Source organism: Eucyclogobius newberryi, unplaced genomic scaffold, assembly GCF_026437365.1.
Source record: "Eucyclogobius newberryi isolate DKJ021-1_F unplaced genomic scaffold, fEucNew1.0.hap1 SCAF_21, whole genome shotgun sequence".
In the NCBI taxonomy this organism is placed as follows: domain Eukaryota; kingdom Metazoa; phylum Chordata; class Actinopteri; order Gobiiformes; family Gobiidae; genus Eucyclogobius; species Eucyclogobius newberryi.
In genome coordinates this window covers 6,716,802-6,731,204 of record NW_027315846.1, presented here as the reverse complement: position 1 = coordinate 6,731,204, position 14,403 = coordinate 6,716,802, and the positions used below count along the sequence as shown (strand labels likewise).

The 14,403-nt window shown below is 38.6% G+C and overlaps 1 protein-coding gene across 1 annotated transcript in view; it reads right to left on the bottom strand.

Annotated features, from left to right (window-relative positions):
• LOC140370654 (protein phosphatase 1 regulatory subunit 37) overlaps positions 1 to 14,403 on the bottom strand; it is a 99,277-nt gene that overhangs the window by 65,137 nt on the left and 19,737 nt on the right. Inside the window, exons 3-5 of the mRNA XM_072457852.1 lie at positions 4,233 to 4,278; positions 460 to 560; positions 117 to 236 (exon numbers count right to left, since the gene is read on the bottom strand). Coding sequence (XP_072313953.1) covers positions 117 to 236; positions 460 to 560; positions 4,233 to 4,278 — 267 coding nt within the window. The remainder of the gene's footprint in view (positions 1 to 116; positions 237 to 459; positions 561 to 4,232; positions 4,279 to 14,403) is intronic.

Below are 14,403 nucleotides of genomic sequence, written 5' to 3'. Positions count from 1 at the left end.
CCTGGCCCCGCGCGCCGTGTAACGTGCTCGCAAACTCACTTTCATGGATATATACATGATCTCCGGGGAGACGGCCGACAAGAAAAAGATTACAATTCCCTCCCGCATCAGCCAACCTGCTTTATTAAATGAGCCAGGGCCCTCCAACCCGACGTCGCCACGCTGCTGTTGTCAGAAATGTCGAGATGGGTTGTGGATTCGTAGTACAAAATCATATCCAGTAAGGACGCCGCACCCTGAAAGAGACAGAAAAGAAAGTGGCAGAGCCTCAAATATATATATACGAAGGAAGAAGTACGGCCCCAACAAATTCAACAGGAACGTTATGAAGTTCTTTGTGGAAGGGGGGGAGGGGGAAAAAATCGGCCTTAATCTGATCCAGTGTGGGACCTGAATATGAAACTGTACTGGAATTGGAAGACGAGGATGAGGGAAATAAGTTTTGCTCATAAAACTCACATTTTCTTCCAGTTGGGCTGCCTGCAGACTGATGAAATCAAAGTGCAGCCATTTGAGCACGGCTTCCAGAGCTTCACAGGAGCGGTGGTCTAATCGCTCACCTTGATGGAAACAGGCAATCAAACACAAGATAATTGGGGGGCTGTTTGCTAACAGGCGAAATTGCGCGGCTCCAAACGCGCGTTATCCGTTTTTGGAAAATTAACATTTCAGCAAAAAAAAAGAAAAAGAAAAAATCACGGGCCAAAACAACTTCCTTTAGAGGCGGCGGTGTGTTTGCGTGTTCTTTTAATAACGTGTTTGAGACTTAATCAAAGACAGAGAAAAGGGATAAAGAAAACAGTTGAAGGAACTACTTTTGATTGGATTCCCAAAGTTGAAGGCTCAAAATTACATTGATTTTTTTGCGCGTGCGGAGAGAGAAAAATCTATTACTTGCAAAACTTCTATACGACAAACTCTTGCTTTTCTTGGATGACATTCAGACAGTCGCTGCGTCTCACGAAGTATTCCAAAAGTACGAATGGTTTGTGTTTGATTAAAGTAAATATACAGATGCATAGGAATTAGAATGTGTAGATAATATGAATGGTACTTTTCCATCATTTCACAGTGATGTACATTTTAATCTACAAAGTGCCAGAAGTACATATTAATATTAAAACAGTAAAGCAATAACTAAGATATATTAATGCATTTAGGAGGTACTTTGAAGTTCTTGTACTTCTACTACTTTTTCTAGATTCATTAAAAGTAGCTCTAATGTTAACAATTTTCTCATAGGTTTTTTAATTTTTTCACATAAGAACTAATGCTACTCTTGAATTCTTGAATAAACAATTAAATGTAAAATGTACTTCTGAATTATTCTTCTTTTTCCAGAAATTCCTATAAAGTAAAAGTGTAATTTACAGTTCACATTTTAAGTTTAAATTTCAGATTAAATTCAACATTCACGTCAAATCTTCAAAACGTCTCTTCTCTCTCAAGTGTGTAATCTGGTTTTGTGTGTACTTCTACTACAGTTACAGTGCAGTACACAACGCGTATGGTACTTTTACTCCATTCTCTAGTTTAGCGGCTCAAAACTAGAACTCAAGTCAGACTCAACCGGGAAACCAAACCAAAACTAACCAAAACTAAATCAAGCCTCAACCAACTTAATCTTGACACTTTATGCTTAATATGAGTCATAGTAATAAGTACCGTAAATAAACGCAACTATGATTTCACTCAAGTACGAGTAAACGTCTACAAAGTTATTCTTCCCGCGTGAAAGTGTCTCAAAAGAAGCTCAAATCTTCAAAGTCTCTGGGGGCGCACCTCGTCTCGTCTCATCGGCGCGACGTGCACGACTGTGTAATCTGATTTCGCGTGTACATATGTCTGCTGCGGTTACAGTCGGCTAATGTGATTATTATTGACCCCGAGTTCCAAATCAAACTGTGACTGATGAAACAAATCCGCGCGCCGCTTTACCCCCCCTCCGTCTCTCCCGTTCACTCTTATCTCCCCCGCCCAAGAAGGGGGCAAATGATAATTACGGTCATAATTATTTCCAAAACGATCCTCGCATTTTTTTTCCCCCTCTGTGTTTTAGCAATAATCACTTAACGGGAGCGAGGGTGACGTGGCGGAGGGGTTAAACATTTTGAAATCCTATTTTTCTAATCCGTCCTGCGTCGGGTAGATAATGAGCAGGCGACACCCGCAGTCAGATGGCATCGGCGCGTGAAGGGGCGACACCCATCTCGAGTCGCGTCTCTATCTGACTGTAAATGCGACGACGGGTGAAAGGGAGAGATGGGGAACGCAGGCCTCTCACTTTCGGATGGACACTCCATTAATGAGCTTAGAAAGTTAGCGTTGAGTTTGGAATCGAGTGCTGGACTTGAGTTTTAGTCCATAAAACTATTAGACTTTGCTGCGGAAATTTGCAAATGTGACCTTGAAATGTGTTTATTGATTTTTGATTTAATTTATATGTATTTAGGCATTGATTTGGTTTTAGTCTAAAGGATTTGGAGTCATAATAATGCCATTAACCTTTTTTATTGTTTGTACAGTGTTGTGCGATTTAAAGTGCCTATGACAGGTTTTTACGATTGTGTAATTGTTTTACTTTATTTGGTGTATTTATACCTGTTGTACATTTAAATTATAGTTTTACACCAATCGAGTGTGTATTTGTGGAGAAAAATGTGTGGAAAATGACAGGAAGTGACATCACACTAGGGGCACTCACTCCAGTCAAAGTTTATGCATAATTTACTCAAAGAATTATTTTTTTTGACTCTCTAAACATGAATTCAAGAAAATAAAGTCGCTTTTGATTGAAGGTTATGCTATTTGAATATGAAATTGTTAAAATATAAAATGTAAGCTTCTGATTCAAAACGTATTTCAATTTAAACATTTACAGTGCAAAAGAAGATTTTTTTCTTTCAGATTGTATTTTCTAATTGTGTTTCACAGGGGTTGACTCTGAAATCTGCTTTTTCTGTACCATGTTTTACTCAAAACGATACACTAGATATAAATGTTCACAATTTGATCTCCATTTCATATATTGCCTGCATCAAGTTTCACCTTTAAAAATATTAACAAAAAACTATTCTGTAATTAATTGGATTATTAAACATTATACTCAATAACACTTTATCTATTTGCATTTCTAGTTTGCACTGTTTTTCTGCCCATTCTGTACATATGTTGTACTCTAACACTTAACATTTATATTACCATAGTGTCTATTCTTACTATTATTACTCATAGTTTCATCGTCGAAGCCAAGTTACAACTTTATCAAATTTATTCACTGAGAAAGGAAATAAAATGCATTCTGATTCTGATAAATGGCCTGAAAGTGCTTGTGAAAGCTTTTTATGATTTTCTAATTGTGACTTTTGGTGTACTTGTACCTGTTGCACATATAAATGATAGTTTTACACCAATGCAGTTGCTATTTGTGGAGAAACTTATAAAAATGTGTCAAAAATTGCAGGTAGTGACATCACACATAACACACACCCAAAGTTTATGCAACATTTACACACACAAAAAAAAAATGACCCTCTAAACTAATTAATTCAACAAAATAAAGGTTCTCTCGTATATTTATATTTGTCAAATTAAAAAAATCAAACAGTGACATTCGATGAGTTTTGACCCAGTAGATGCTGGGTAATTTTCTTGTGTGATGTCATCAATTACAATCAGGAAGTAAATGTATAAACCTAAAGACATTGATATTCTTGAATAATATTTTCACTTGATTTTTTAGCAAAGTGTATGTATCTTAACTGCATTTTAGTTCAATGACTCTTCCAACCTGTCATAGTCACTTCAAGCAGATCCTCCAGACTTTAGCTGAAAATCCACTCAATTTGGCGCAGAAAATCCACTAAATTTGGCGCAGAAAATCCACTAAATTTGGCGCAGTCATTTCCGCCTAAACTCCCATATTGTCCTTTATAATGAAACGCATCCTATACCACGACTGCCAACACCACATTTGCTTTATAGACGGGATATAACGAGCTGTAAATCTGCCCGACACTTAGTCTGGCCCATATTGCTGAATTAGAACAGATTATCTATTGGACCCAAACATATTCTCTGCACATAAAACGCTGCGAAATTTCAGAACATTAAGACGAAACAGCTTTTTGTGCTTAATGGGCGGATTATCGCTCGGGCTATTTCTATAATTACACTTAAACCGGAGCAAATACATATAGTTGATGATGTTGTAATGGGGCGTTTGAGCTTACCTTTGAGATCCAGACATTTCACACTGCCACCTACACATGCGCCCTGCTGCGGGGGAGACAGGGGAGGGAAGGAGAGAGGGAAGAGGTGTTAGCGACGGGAGAGGCGAGAACCAGAACGGAAAAGATGGAGATTTGGCAGCGGCGCCGTGGCGTTTCGTCCGGCGTCCGGCGCTCCTGAACGCGGCGGCCTCTTTCACCGCGAGTACTGGCAAGTTTAGTTTGAATGTATCGATTGGGATTTGAGGCCCGGAGTCAGTCCTGTGTCGGGGAAAGAGTGTGGTTTTCGGGGGGGGGGAGAGTTTGTGTTGCATTTGTGGTAAAAGTCTGAAAATGTCTATGAAAATGAAATCAATACTAAAAGCTATTTCAGCTGCTTTTGAAAAAAACGAATTATGATAAAAATAAATGAATCAGATTTGTTTTAAAAGACATATTACCCTGCCCCAGGTATAAGCAAAATGAATATGCAATTAACTTAACTTAAAAAAAGTATTTAAAGAAGACTAAACCAGGTCTAAACAGGGATTTAAAGAAGACTAAACCAGGTCTAAACAGGGATTTAAAGAAGACTAAACCAGGTCTAAACAGGGACTTAAACAAGACAAAACCAGGTCTAAACAAGGACTTAAAGAAGACTAAACCAGGTCTAAACAGGGACTTAAAGAAGACTAAACCAGGTCTAAACAGAGACTTAAACAAGACTAAACCAGGTCTAAACAGGGACTTAAAGACTAAACCAGGTCTAAATATGGATTTAAAGAAGACTAAACCAGGTCTAAACAGGGACTTAAAGACTAAACCAGGTCCAAACAAGGACTTAAAGAAGAGTAAAACCAGGTCTAAACAAGGACTTAAAGACTAAACCAGGTCTAAACAAGGATTTAAAGAAGACTAAACCAGGTCTAAACAGGGACTTAAAGACTAAACCAGGTCTAAACAAGGATTTAAAGAAGACTAAACCAGGTCTAAACAGGGATTTAAAGAATACTAAACCAGGTCTAAACAAGGACTTAAAGACTAAACCAGGTCTAAATATGGATTTAAAGAAGACTAAACCAGGTCTAAACAGGGACTTAAAGACTAAACCAGGTCTAAACAAGGACTTAAACAAGACTAAACCAGGTCTAAACAAGGACTTAAAGAAGACTAAACCAGGTCTAAACAAGGACTTAAACAAGACTAAACCAGGTCTAAACAGGGATTTAAAGAAGACTAAAGCAGGTCTAAACAAGGATTTAAAGACGACTAAACCAGGTCTAAACAGGGACTTAAATAAGACTAAACCAGGTCTAAACAGGGACTTAACAAAGACTCAAGCAGGACTAAACCAGAGCTAATCCAGGAGGACTAAATTATGATTCCCCTTCAGCACAATATATATCGTAACAGAATCGAAATTGCAGTTTAACATGTATTTATCAAATCATAAACGGCTTCAATTATTTACCTCTGCAAAGAATATGACCTATATTTTTGAGACCTGTAATTCAGACCTCTCCAAACATTGTTCTTAAACTCGTTCATTTGTAGTATTCATTCTTCTGGAGTTGTTTACAATCTGCACTTTGAACAGAATACTTTTTAAACGTGTCGCAAATCTAATCCTATTCACAATAATTCCACAAAAAACAAAGATTGTGCCGCCCTAATCTATATCTGGGCCGGTCCATGACAAAACTAGGACTCGAACAGCACTAATCCAGGATAAACCGAGACCAAACTAGATCTAAATCAGGTCAAAAGCGGGATTGGAACGGTTATCTCGTGACGGACCTCCGCGCATAATAAACCGCGGCTACAGGGCCGTGTGCCAGAGCATGAATTATGAATTTCACACAGTTTACGGCGGCGCTGACGGTGACACGGCGTCCTAATTAACCAGTGTATAATAATGAGAAACAGCTGGTCATCAGTTGATGTGTTCATTTGCTGGAGCCAGTGTTCCACATACATCTCATTTGACTGCATCACTCACCGGCGGAGGCAGATCTGCACTCGCCGACGAGACGAGAGCGCTTTCTTTTTTGGGGAAGGGGGGAGATTGACAGGCGCAACAGGGAAACAGGAAGGAAAATTAAAGAAGCTCCTGTCCTTTATGGATGACAATCAGTATGGGAATGCTAATGAGCACGACGGCGGCGTTTAAGGCGAGCTATAGCGACGCGTAATAGGTATGTTGATTAAACGGGTTCACAATCGAAGCATAACTGGCGTTCACAGAAGACATTACGACGTGGGTTGGGTCATATTTACCCTACATGCATAATCCCTGTATCCATTAGAACAGGGGTGGGCAAACTACGGCCCGCGGGCAAAATATGGCCCGTTTGTCTTTATAATCCGGCCCGCCAAACATGACAAGTAATATAAAAAAAAAAAAGAAAGAATATATATATTTTTTTGGCCCTTTGGCATCTGTCTGCACTTATATCCTTAATAAAAATGACGTGAAATAAATGTAATAATAGATTCAATAGCCTATATTTGACAGAAAAGTTATATTTTATTTTATATTTAATTTTTTTGATTTTTTTTTTTTCCACACCAATGATCACAGGCCGGCCCTCCGCTACATGCCTGGATTCGAATACGGCCCTCGGAGGAAAATAATTGCCCACCCCTGCATTAGAATGAGACTTAAATGAATGCATCGTTTTTGCAATTGTTCTCTTATTGCGTTTGAATTTACAGCAAATAATTTGACGCTTTGACTTTATAAACTTTTAAAGAAGACGTATTGTGCTTTTTTCAGGTGTTTAAACATTATTTTACATTTTCTTCATCGTAAACTGCAATATTGATCTTCATAGTAGAAAGCAGCTCCGCCTCTTCATAGGGAGATTTCACCGTAGCGACCTGCAAGTTTATCATTCACTTTTTAAATGTTATTGTCGGGAATGTAAGTACAGAGAAGTGGGCGGAGATAGGGTGTAGGTGAAAACTGGACGATTGCTCAAACCTGCATAAATCAATCGAAATACAACTCAAAAATGTCTCTAAAAAAGTTTAATTTAACAAGCAAAGCTAATATTCCATTGGTTTGATGTTTTTGTCAGATCATTCGATGCTTTACAATGTCATAAAAAATGTGTTGGATCAAAACTCATGCAGCCACAGTTGCCCTGGAGATCCAATTAACCACATTTTAATCAAGCACAACATATGTCTAATGGTCAATGCTTGTTTTGCTTTAAATAGAGAGGTCTACAGCCCACTCTCTGTCAAAAGACATGTGTTGAATTGCAATTATTAAAAGTCTGTGTCGTTTATGATCATTTAATCAATACTGAGAGATATTTTTGTTTTTATTTTTGAAAATAGCATTAATAAAAAATCAAGATATATCACTTGGATAGACAATATATCAGAGTTTAGATAATACTTTTGCTTTGAAGATATGCAAAATTTTAATATCATGTATATTGTGTAAAGTGGGGGCCCAAACCTTTTTCCTAAAATTAGTTTTAAAAAATGTCTTTGGCAGGCAAAAAGTGTATCTTAGCATGCTGAAGGCCAGACCTAGTAGTGTGCTGCGTTACAAAAGTTTATTTGCAAAGCGATTATGATTAAATTGTCTTTTATTAAAGTGTTTTCAGGTGAATTAACTTGATTTTTCCTTTGAAACTTTTACTGTCTTCTCAGCACTCTTTTGGTAACCACTGTTTTAGAGTTAAAATGCTACAAAAAGAGAATTATTTTTTACAGATTATTTTTACAGACATATCTCATTTGTTAAACCTAGACCAATACATTTAAAGACATATTTTAACAGTTTAATTGACATATTTCCTGACTATTGTATCCAGAAATATCAAGATATTAGTTACCCCAAATAATATCTATATTTTATTTATTTATGTTTTTGCCATATTGCCCAGATTTACAAACTAGAGGTGTGCCAAAATATCGATAGACTTGTGATACTAAATTTGGCAATACAGTATCGATATCGAGTCATTTTTGGTAGAATTTCCCTATCATTTTGTGACCGCGCTACAATTTTGCTGCTCTTTTAATGTTTTTACGGTAAACATTTGACATTTTGCCGTTTCGATGATTAAAATGGTTGTGTTTCATTCTGAGTTCGTGCAGGTCGTGGTTGAACAAAAACAAAAATGTGTTAAATGTATTGGGTTTGTTAGAAAATAGTGATATACATCGTGGAATATAATGAACGATACATCGATCATCGCGTGTATCGCAAAATCGTGACATTATCGCATCGTGAGCCGCGTATCGTGCATCGAATCGTGACGGACCCTATTACAAACACACGTCTCACTTTATAGAAAAAGACCAGGGACCCAGGGACTTAAAGAAGACTAAACCAGGTCTAAACAAGGACTTAAAGAAGACTAAACCAGGTCTAAACAAGGATTTAAAGAAGACTAAACCAGGTCTAAACAAGGGCTTAAAGAAGACTAAACCAGGTCTAAACAAGGACTTAAAGAAGACTAAACCAGGTCTAAACAAGGATTTAAAGAAGACTAAACCAGGTCTAAACAAGGACTTAAAGAAGACTAAACCAGGTCTAAACAAGGATTTAAAGAAGACTAAACCAGGTCTAAACAAGGACTTAAAGAAGACTAAACCAGGTCTAAACAAGGATTTAAAGAAGACTAAACCAGGTCTAAACAAGGACTTAAAGAAGACTAAACCAGGTCTAAACAAGGATTTAAAGAAGACTAAACCAGGTCTAAACAAGGATTTAAAGAAGACTAAACCAGGTCTAAACAAGGACTTAAAGAAGACTAAACCAGGTCTAAACAGGGACTTAAAGAAGACTAAACCAGGTCTAAACAAGGACTTAAAGAAGACTAAACCACGTCTAAACAGGGACTTAACAAAGACTCAAGCAGGACTAAACCAGAGCTAATCCAGGAGGACTAAATTATGATTCCCCTTCAGCACAATATATCGTAACAGAATTGAAATTGCAGTTTAACATATATTTATCAAATCATAAACGTCTTCAATTATTTACCTCTGCAAAGAATATGACCTATATTTTTAGAGACCTGTAATTCAGACCTCTCCAAACATGTTCTTAAACTCATTCATTTGTAGTATTCATTCTTCTGGAGTCGTGATTCCCGGCCCTATCACAAACACACGTCACACTTTATAGAAAAAGACCAGCCTAAGGACAGAATAACGCCACGCGCCGGTCAGACCTCGGACCGGACCTCCGCCCTCCGGCCCCCGAGAACGCGCGACACCCGTCATCTACAAACGCTCCCACCCGCTCGTCCAACTGCGTGGATACCGCCGCCGCCGCCGCATTGTGAGCACCCCGCTTCATTTCTATTGCTAAATATGATTCATTGTTCAAAGGGACAAGTGGAGTACAAAAGGAGACAAAAAGAAGCGCTCTGTTCTCCGCGGCGAGCGACAGGACGGCGGCCATAATGTAGTCGTGCTGAAAGAATTAGACACATCAATGGGACATAAATTGCAGTGTTTATGTTTACAAGAGGCTGGTGTGTAATTGGGAGAGGTGGTTGAATTTCCTCCCTTAATCATCTTAAGAGACACACTCATACATACAAATATACCGCGCCGCCGGTATAATGAATCAGGTTTGGAGGCGCCTTTTAGGATTCGGCGCATGGATCAAATAACGATTTCTGTCGTCGTCGCAAAGAAAGGCGTATAAAACCTTACTTTGGGCTCTTTGTTCGCAACTCCAGAACAAGTGTTGGACAGTGTTAGTCGTTTATCAAAGCAGGCGCCGAGATGTATTATTATTTAAAAGTAAGACGATAAATCCTCCTTGAAGTAAATTGTTAGTTAGTTCTTAGAAACATGCCGTTTGTCCGATAAATAATAGGATACAATAGGACTGATGCGCAGTATATTGTCGGGAAAAATACAGGTTTTGTCCAATAAAGCGATGCAAAAAGTGTGGAGTAACGGAGGAAGATAACAGTGGCCATGGCTTGAAATCATTTGTTTTTTCAAAAGAATAATTTACTTTTTAGAACGTGAGATACATTTTGATTTAAGTTTTTGTTCATTTCAAACGTTAAAAAAAGAGCATCAAGTCAAAACCAATAAAGACAAGGACATAATCTGATGAAATAAATAATAAATGATATAAACGTCAGAAAAAAAGGTTCATGTTAACATTGTTTGACCCGAGTTATAGAGTTTACACAGAATTCTCCATAGGAAATACAATTAAAAAAAAGCATAAAGAACATGCTAACAAGTCGGTGTAATCCCTCATTCGTCCAGGCGTGTTCCATAGTAGAAAAAGCTTCAGTTGTAGTCATCTGGACTCAGTTAGAAAAAATAGACGTTTCGACTCTCATCCAAGAGTCATTGTCAATAACAGAATTTAGGTCGAGAACTCCGATATTAATACTGTTCTGTGGTAAGACCCGCCCATTGGGAGGAGCCTTCCTGAAGTAGAAAGAGTTGTTTGTTTCAACAGAAACTCCCCCTTGTATCTACCGAGCTAGCCTATTCAGAATCTTAATGGGCTATTAGAATCCTCTTTGTCTTTGTGAGACCCTGGCTCAACCACCCTGAGTACCTGATTAGCATCTGAATGTCCTCTACCTTTCCAGGGGTTCAGTAACCCATTATAAATAACAGGAAGATTAAACCTTAGCCCTCCATTTCTGTTTAAAGAAGGTCTTTCTTTTTTAACAAAAATAGCTTCCTTGACTCCTCTTTCAAACCATCTTTTCTCCCTGCTTAAAACCTTCACCTCACCGTCTTCAAACGAGTGATTAGAGGCTTCAAGATGGAGATGCACGGCGCTCTGAGGTCCTGAACTTGTATTTCTTCTGTGCTGATAGAGCCTCTTGTGTAGAGGCTGTTTTGTCTCACCTATGTAACGTTCTTTACAACTTTCTTCACTGCATTGGATCGAATAAACTACATTGCTCTGTTTTTGAGTTGGCAACTTGTCCTTTGGGTGAACCAGTTTTTGTCTTAAAGTGTTTCCTGGTTTAAAATAAACAGGGACTTCGTGTTGTCTAAAAATTCTCTGCAGTTTTTCCGACAGGCCAGACACATAAGGGATAGAAACACCCTTCCTTCTCTGTTCAGTTTCCCTTTTGTCCTGCTTCTTGGTTCTCTTCACTCTGTTGAGAGCCCAAGCGGGGTAACCACAGGCTGAGAGGGCATTTCGGACATGTTTTTCCTCTTTCTTCTTGCCCTCTGAGCTGGTGGGCACACCTTGAGCTCTGTGTTGTAAGGTTCTGATCACACCCAGCTTGTGCTGTAGTGGGTGGTTGGAACCAAAGAGCAGATACTGGTCCGTGTGTGTAGGTTTCCTATATACTTCTATTACGAAGCCAAAGTCCACACCCTCCTCGAGGACACGACCACATACGAGCGCTTGAAAAGAGATCCGACCAGTGGCTACAAGAAGAAAGTGATAGACTGTTTACAAAGGCTGGAAAAAGAGCCCATTAAGATTCTGAATAGGCTAGCTCGGTAGATACAAGGGGGAAGTTTCTGTTGAAACAAACAACTCTTTCTACTTCAGGAAGGCTCCTCCCAATGGGCGGGTCTTACCACAGAACAGTATTAATATCGGAGTTCTCGACCTAAATTCTGTTATTGACAATGACTCTTGGATGAGAGTCGAAACGTCTATTTTTTCTAACTGAGTCCAGATGACTACAACTGAAGCTTTTTCTAACATGCTAACAAGTTTAGCAAAGCATCAGTTTTACCCCAAATCACTAAATTCATTGAATTCTTCTTCCTCTGTGTCACTTCTCCACAAACTCCAGAGGAAGAGGAAGTGCAGATTCTTCTTCTGCGTCGCTTAGAGCCTAGAGCGCCCTCTTGTGGTTGCCAGTGTGAAAATAACGAATAATATCATAAGTCGCACTGGAGTATAAGTCGCACCCTGGACAAAACTATGAAGATTTTGAGTGCGCATCATCGCAGCCACTGTTATGCCCAGATTTAATTTAACCAAGATGCCCTCCCTGACACAGATTTGGGACCAACGAATCCTTGTTTTAAAAATCGAATTTGTGTTAAATAAAAAAAAAGGAAGTGTAACTCATATTCCATAGTGTGTTTGTAAATACTTTGTGAGACCTTTACCGCGGCACACGGCGACGGGCAGATGCTGCACCAAATGCTTGCGTATCTTCATATGCTTAAATGAAAAATCTATTATCTTCAGCCCAATTAAAGCGGTGCCTGGTTTGAGTCCTCGGCACATATTTGATACACCTGTGCTGTTTTTGAAACTCGTCTTTAGCGGCGGCGTGAGCGCAGACGTGTCATGGCGTCCGGCTGGTGGCTGTTTGTGAAACCAGTTAGACAGTGGCAGCGAGCCAGAGCCGAGCACACAGAGAAGTGCCGCCGGGCCGCCCGTCTGCACCGCGAGAAAGGGACCGAGGCTCGCACCGGCAGGAACGAGAGAGAGAGAGAGGCGAAGGAGAGGAAAAGCACTATATCAACGTCTTTAAAAAAGGATAATACTGTAATGGCTGTTTCTGCTAAATCAGTATATTGGTTATTAAAGGTTTGTTAAAAGAGGTTCCAGTTTAATACCGTATTTTTCTGACTTTTTTCATAGTGTTGGCCGGTGCGACTTATACTCCGGAGCGACTTATATGTAATATTATTGTTTATTTTCACATCGACAACCACAAGAGGGCGCTCTAGGCTCTAAGCGACGCAGAAGAAGAATCAGCACTTCCTCTTCCTCTGGAGTTTGTGGAGTTGTTTAGAAGTGACACAGAGGAAGAAGAATTCAATGGATTTAGTGATTTGGGGTAAAACTGATGCTTTGGTAAACTTGTTAGCATGTTCTTTATGCTATAGTTATCTGAATAACTGTTCATATGTTACGTTAACATACCAGACACTTACCACAGTTCTGTCTGTGCCTCATGTAGCTGAAGGTGTTAGCGTTAGCATACGTACACCTATTCACCATGTTCTCTAATCTGTTATTATTTTAAATTGCAATTCAAGATGAAATGTCTGTTCTTGGTTTTGGATTTTATCAAATACATTTCGCCCAAAAATGTGACTTTGATATTTTTCTTCACTATATTGCATTTTTGGCTGGTGCGACTTGTAGTCCGGAAAATACGGTAATAACTACACCTTATTTAGCCTCAATAAAGAATGAACAAATGGTTTAGTAAGAATGATCCAGGCTTAGTAACTATTTATTTAAGTGGTAAGAGTATAAATACTAAGCCTGACTCAGGCTTTATTAAGGCTATTAAATGTGTAGTTATTTTATTTTAAAGTGTTACCAATCTTTAAAATAGGGGTAGAAATTAGTATGTTAATTTTGTTCACGTTTTGATCATTTGAACCTCAACCACGACATTTAACAGCACATGTTAGCATATTTTCAATGGATTTCCTAAATATTGTTTGTATGTTCATAGTAGTTTCTTCACTTTAAAATGGATAAAGTGGAGCTTCTTTGTCTAAACGTGCAGTATTTCTAAACACATCCACTCACGTCGCTTCAAAAACAGTGCGGATTAAAGGCTCAACTCTTTCCATTTTATCCCTCTGGTTCTAAAAACAAGCCGGACAGAAGTCTACGGCGGAACGAAACATACGTTTACCTTCTCGTGAACATGATATAAAAGTACTAAAGAAGGACAGCGTAGTGATAAAACTGGGTCCATTTCCCTCATGGCCTCAATTCAAGAGTGAGGGCAAAATAGCGCAGATTCTACAACAAATACCATTTCAAAATAAAACATGATGCCTTTTGAAATGTCCTCAAAATATCGCCAACAAACAGGAAGCTCAAACTCTTTTGGGAATGATTTAAATGAGATGAGTTTAAATGTTAGTGGGCATACATTTTCAACAAATTTAGCTGGATTCAATATATATATATATTGTTTTATTATTTTACGAGGAACTTACTCCAGTCAGAGATAAGCTCATGAAAACTGAATAGACAGAGACAAAAATAAGTTAAAAATGCAGTTATTTCTCGTCACAATGAACAAACTAGTTCTACTTTATAATTACAATAACTTTCTAAACTTATATACTTCTACTACTACTACTACTACTACTGATGCTGCTGGTGGTAGTGGTGGTGCTGCAGCAGAGGAAAAGAAAGGCACAAATCTGCAAAAAGAAAAGAAAAAGTTGTCTGCCAAACCGTTTGATGTGTCAGGAGAGAAAGGGACAAAACCGAGTGATAATAAAA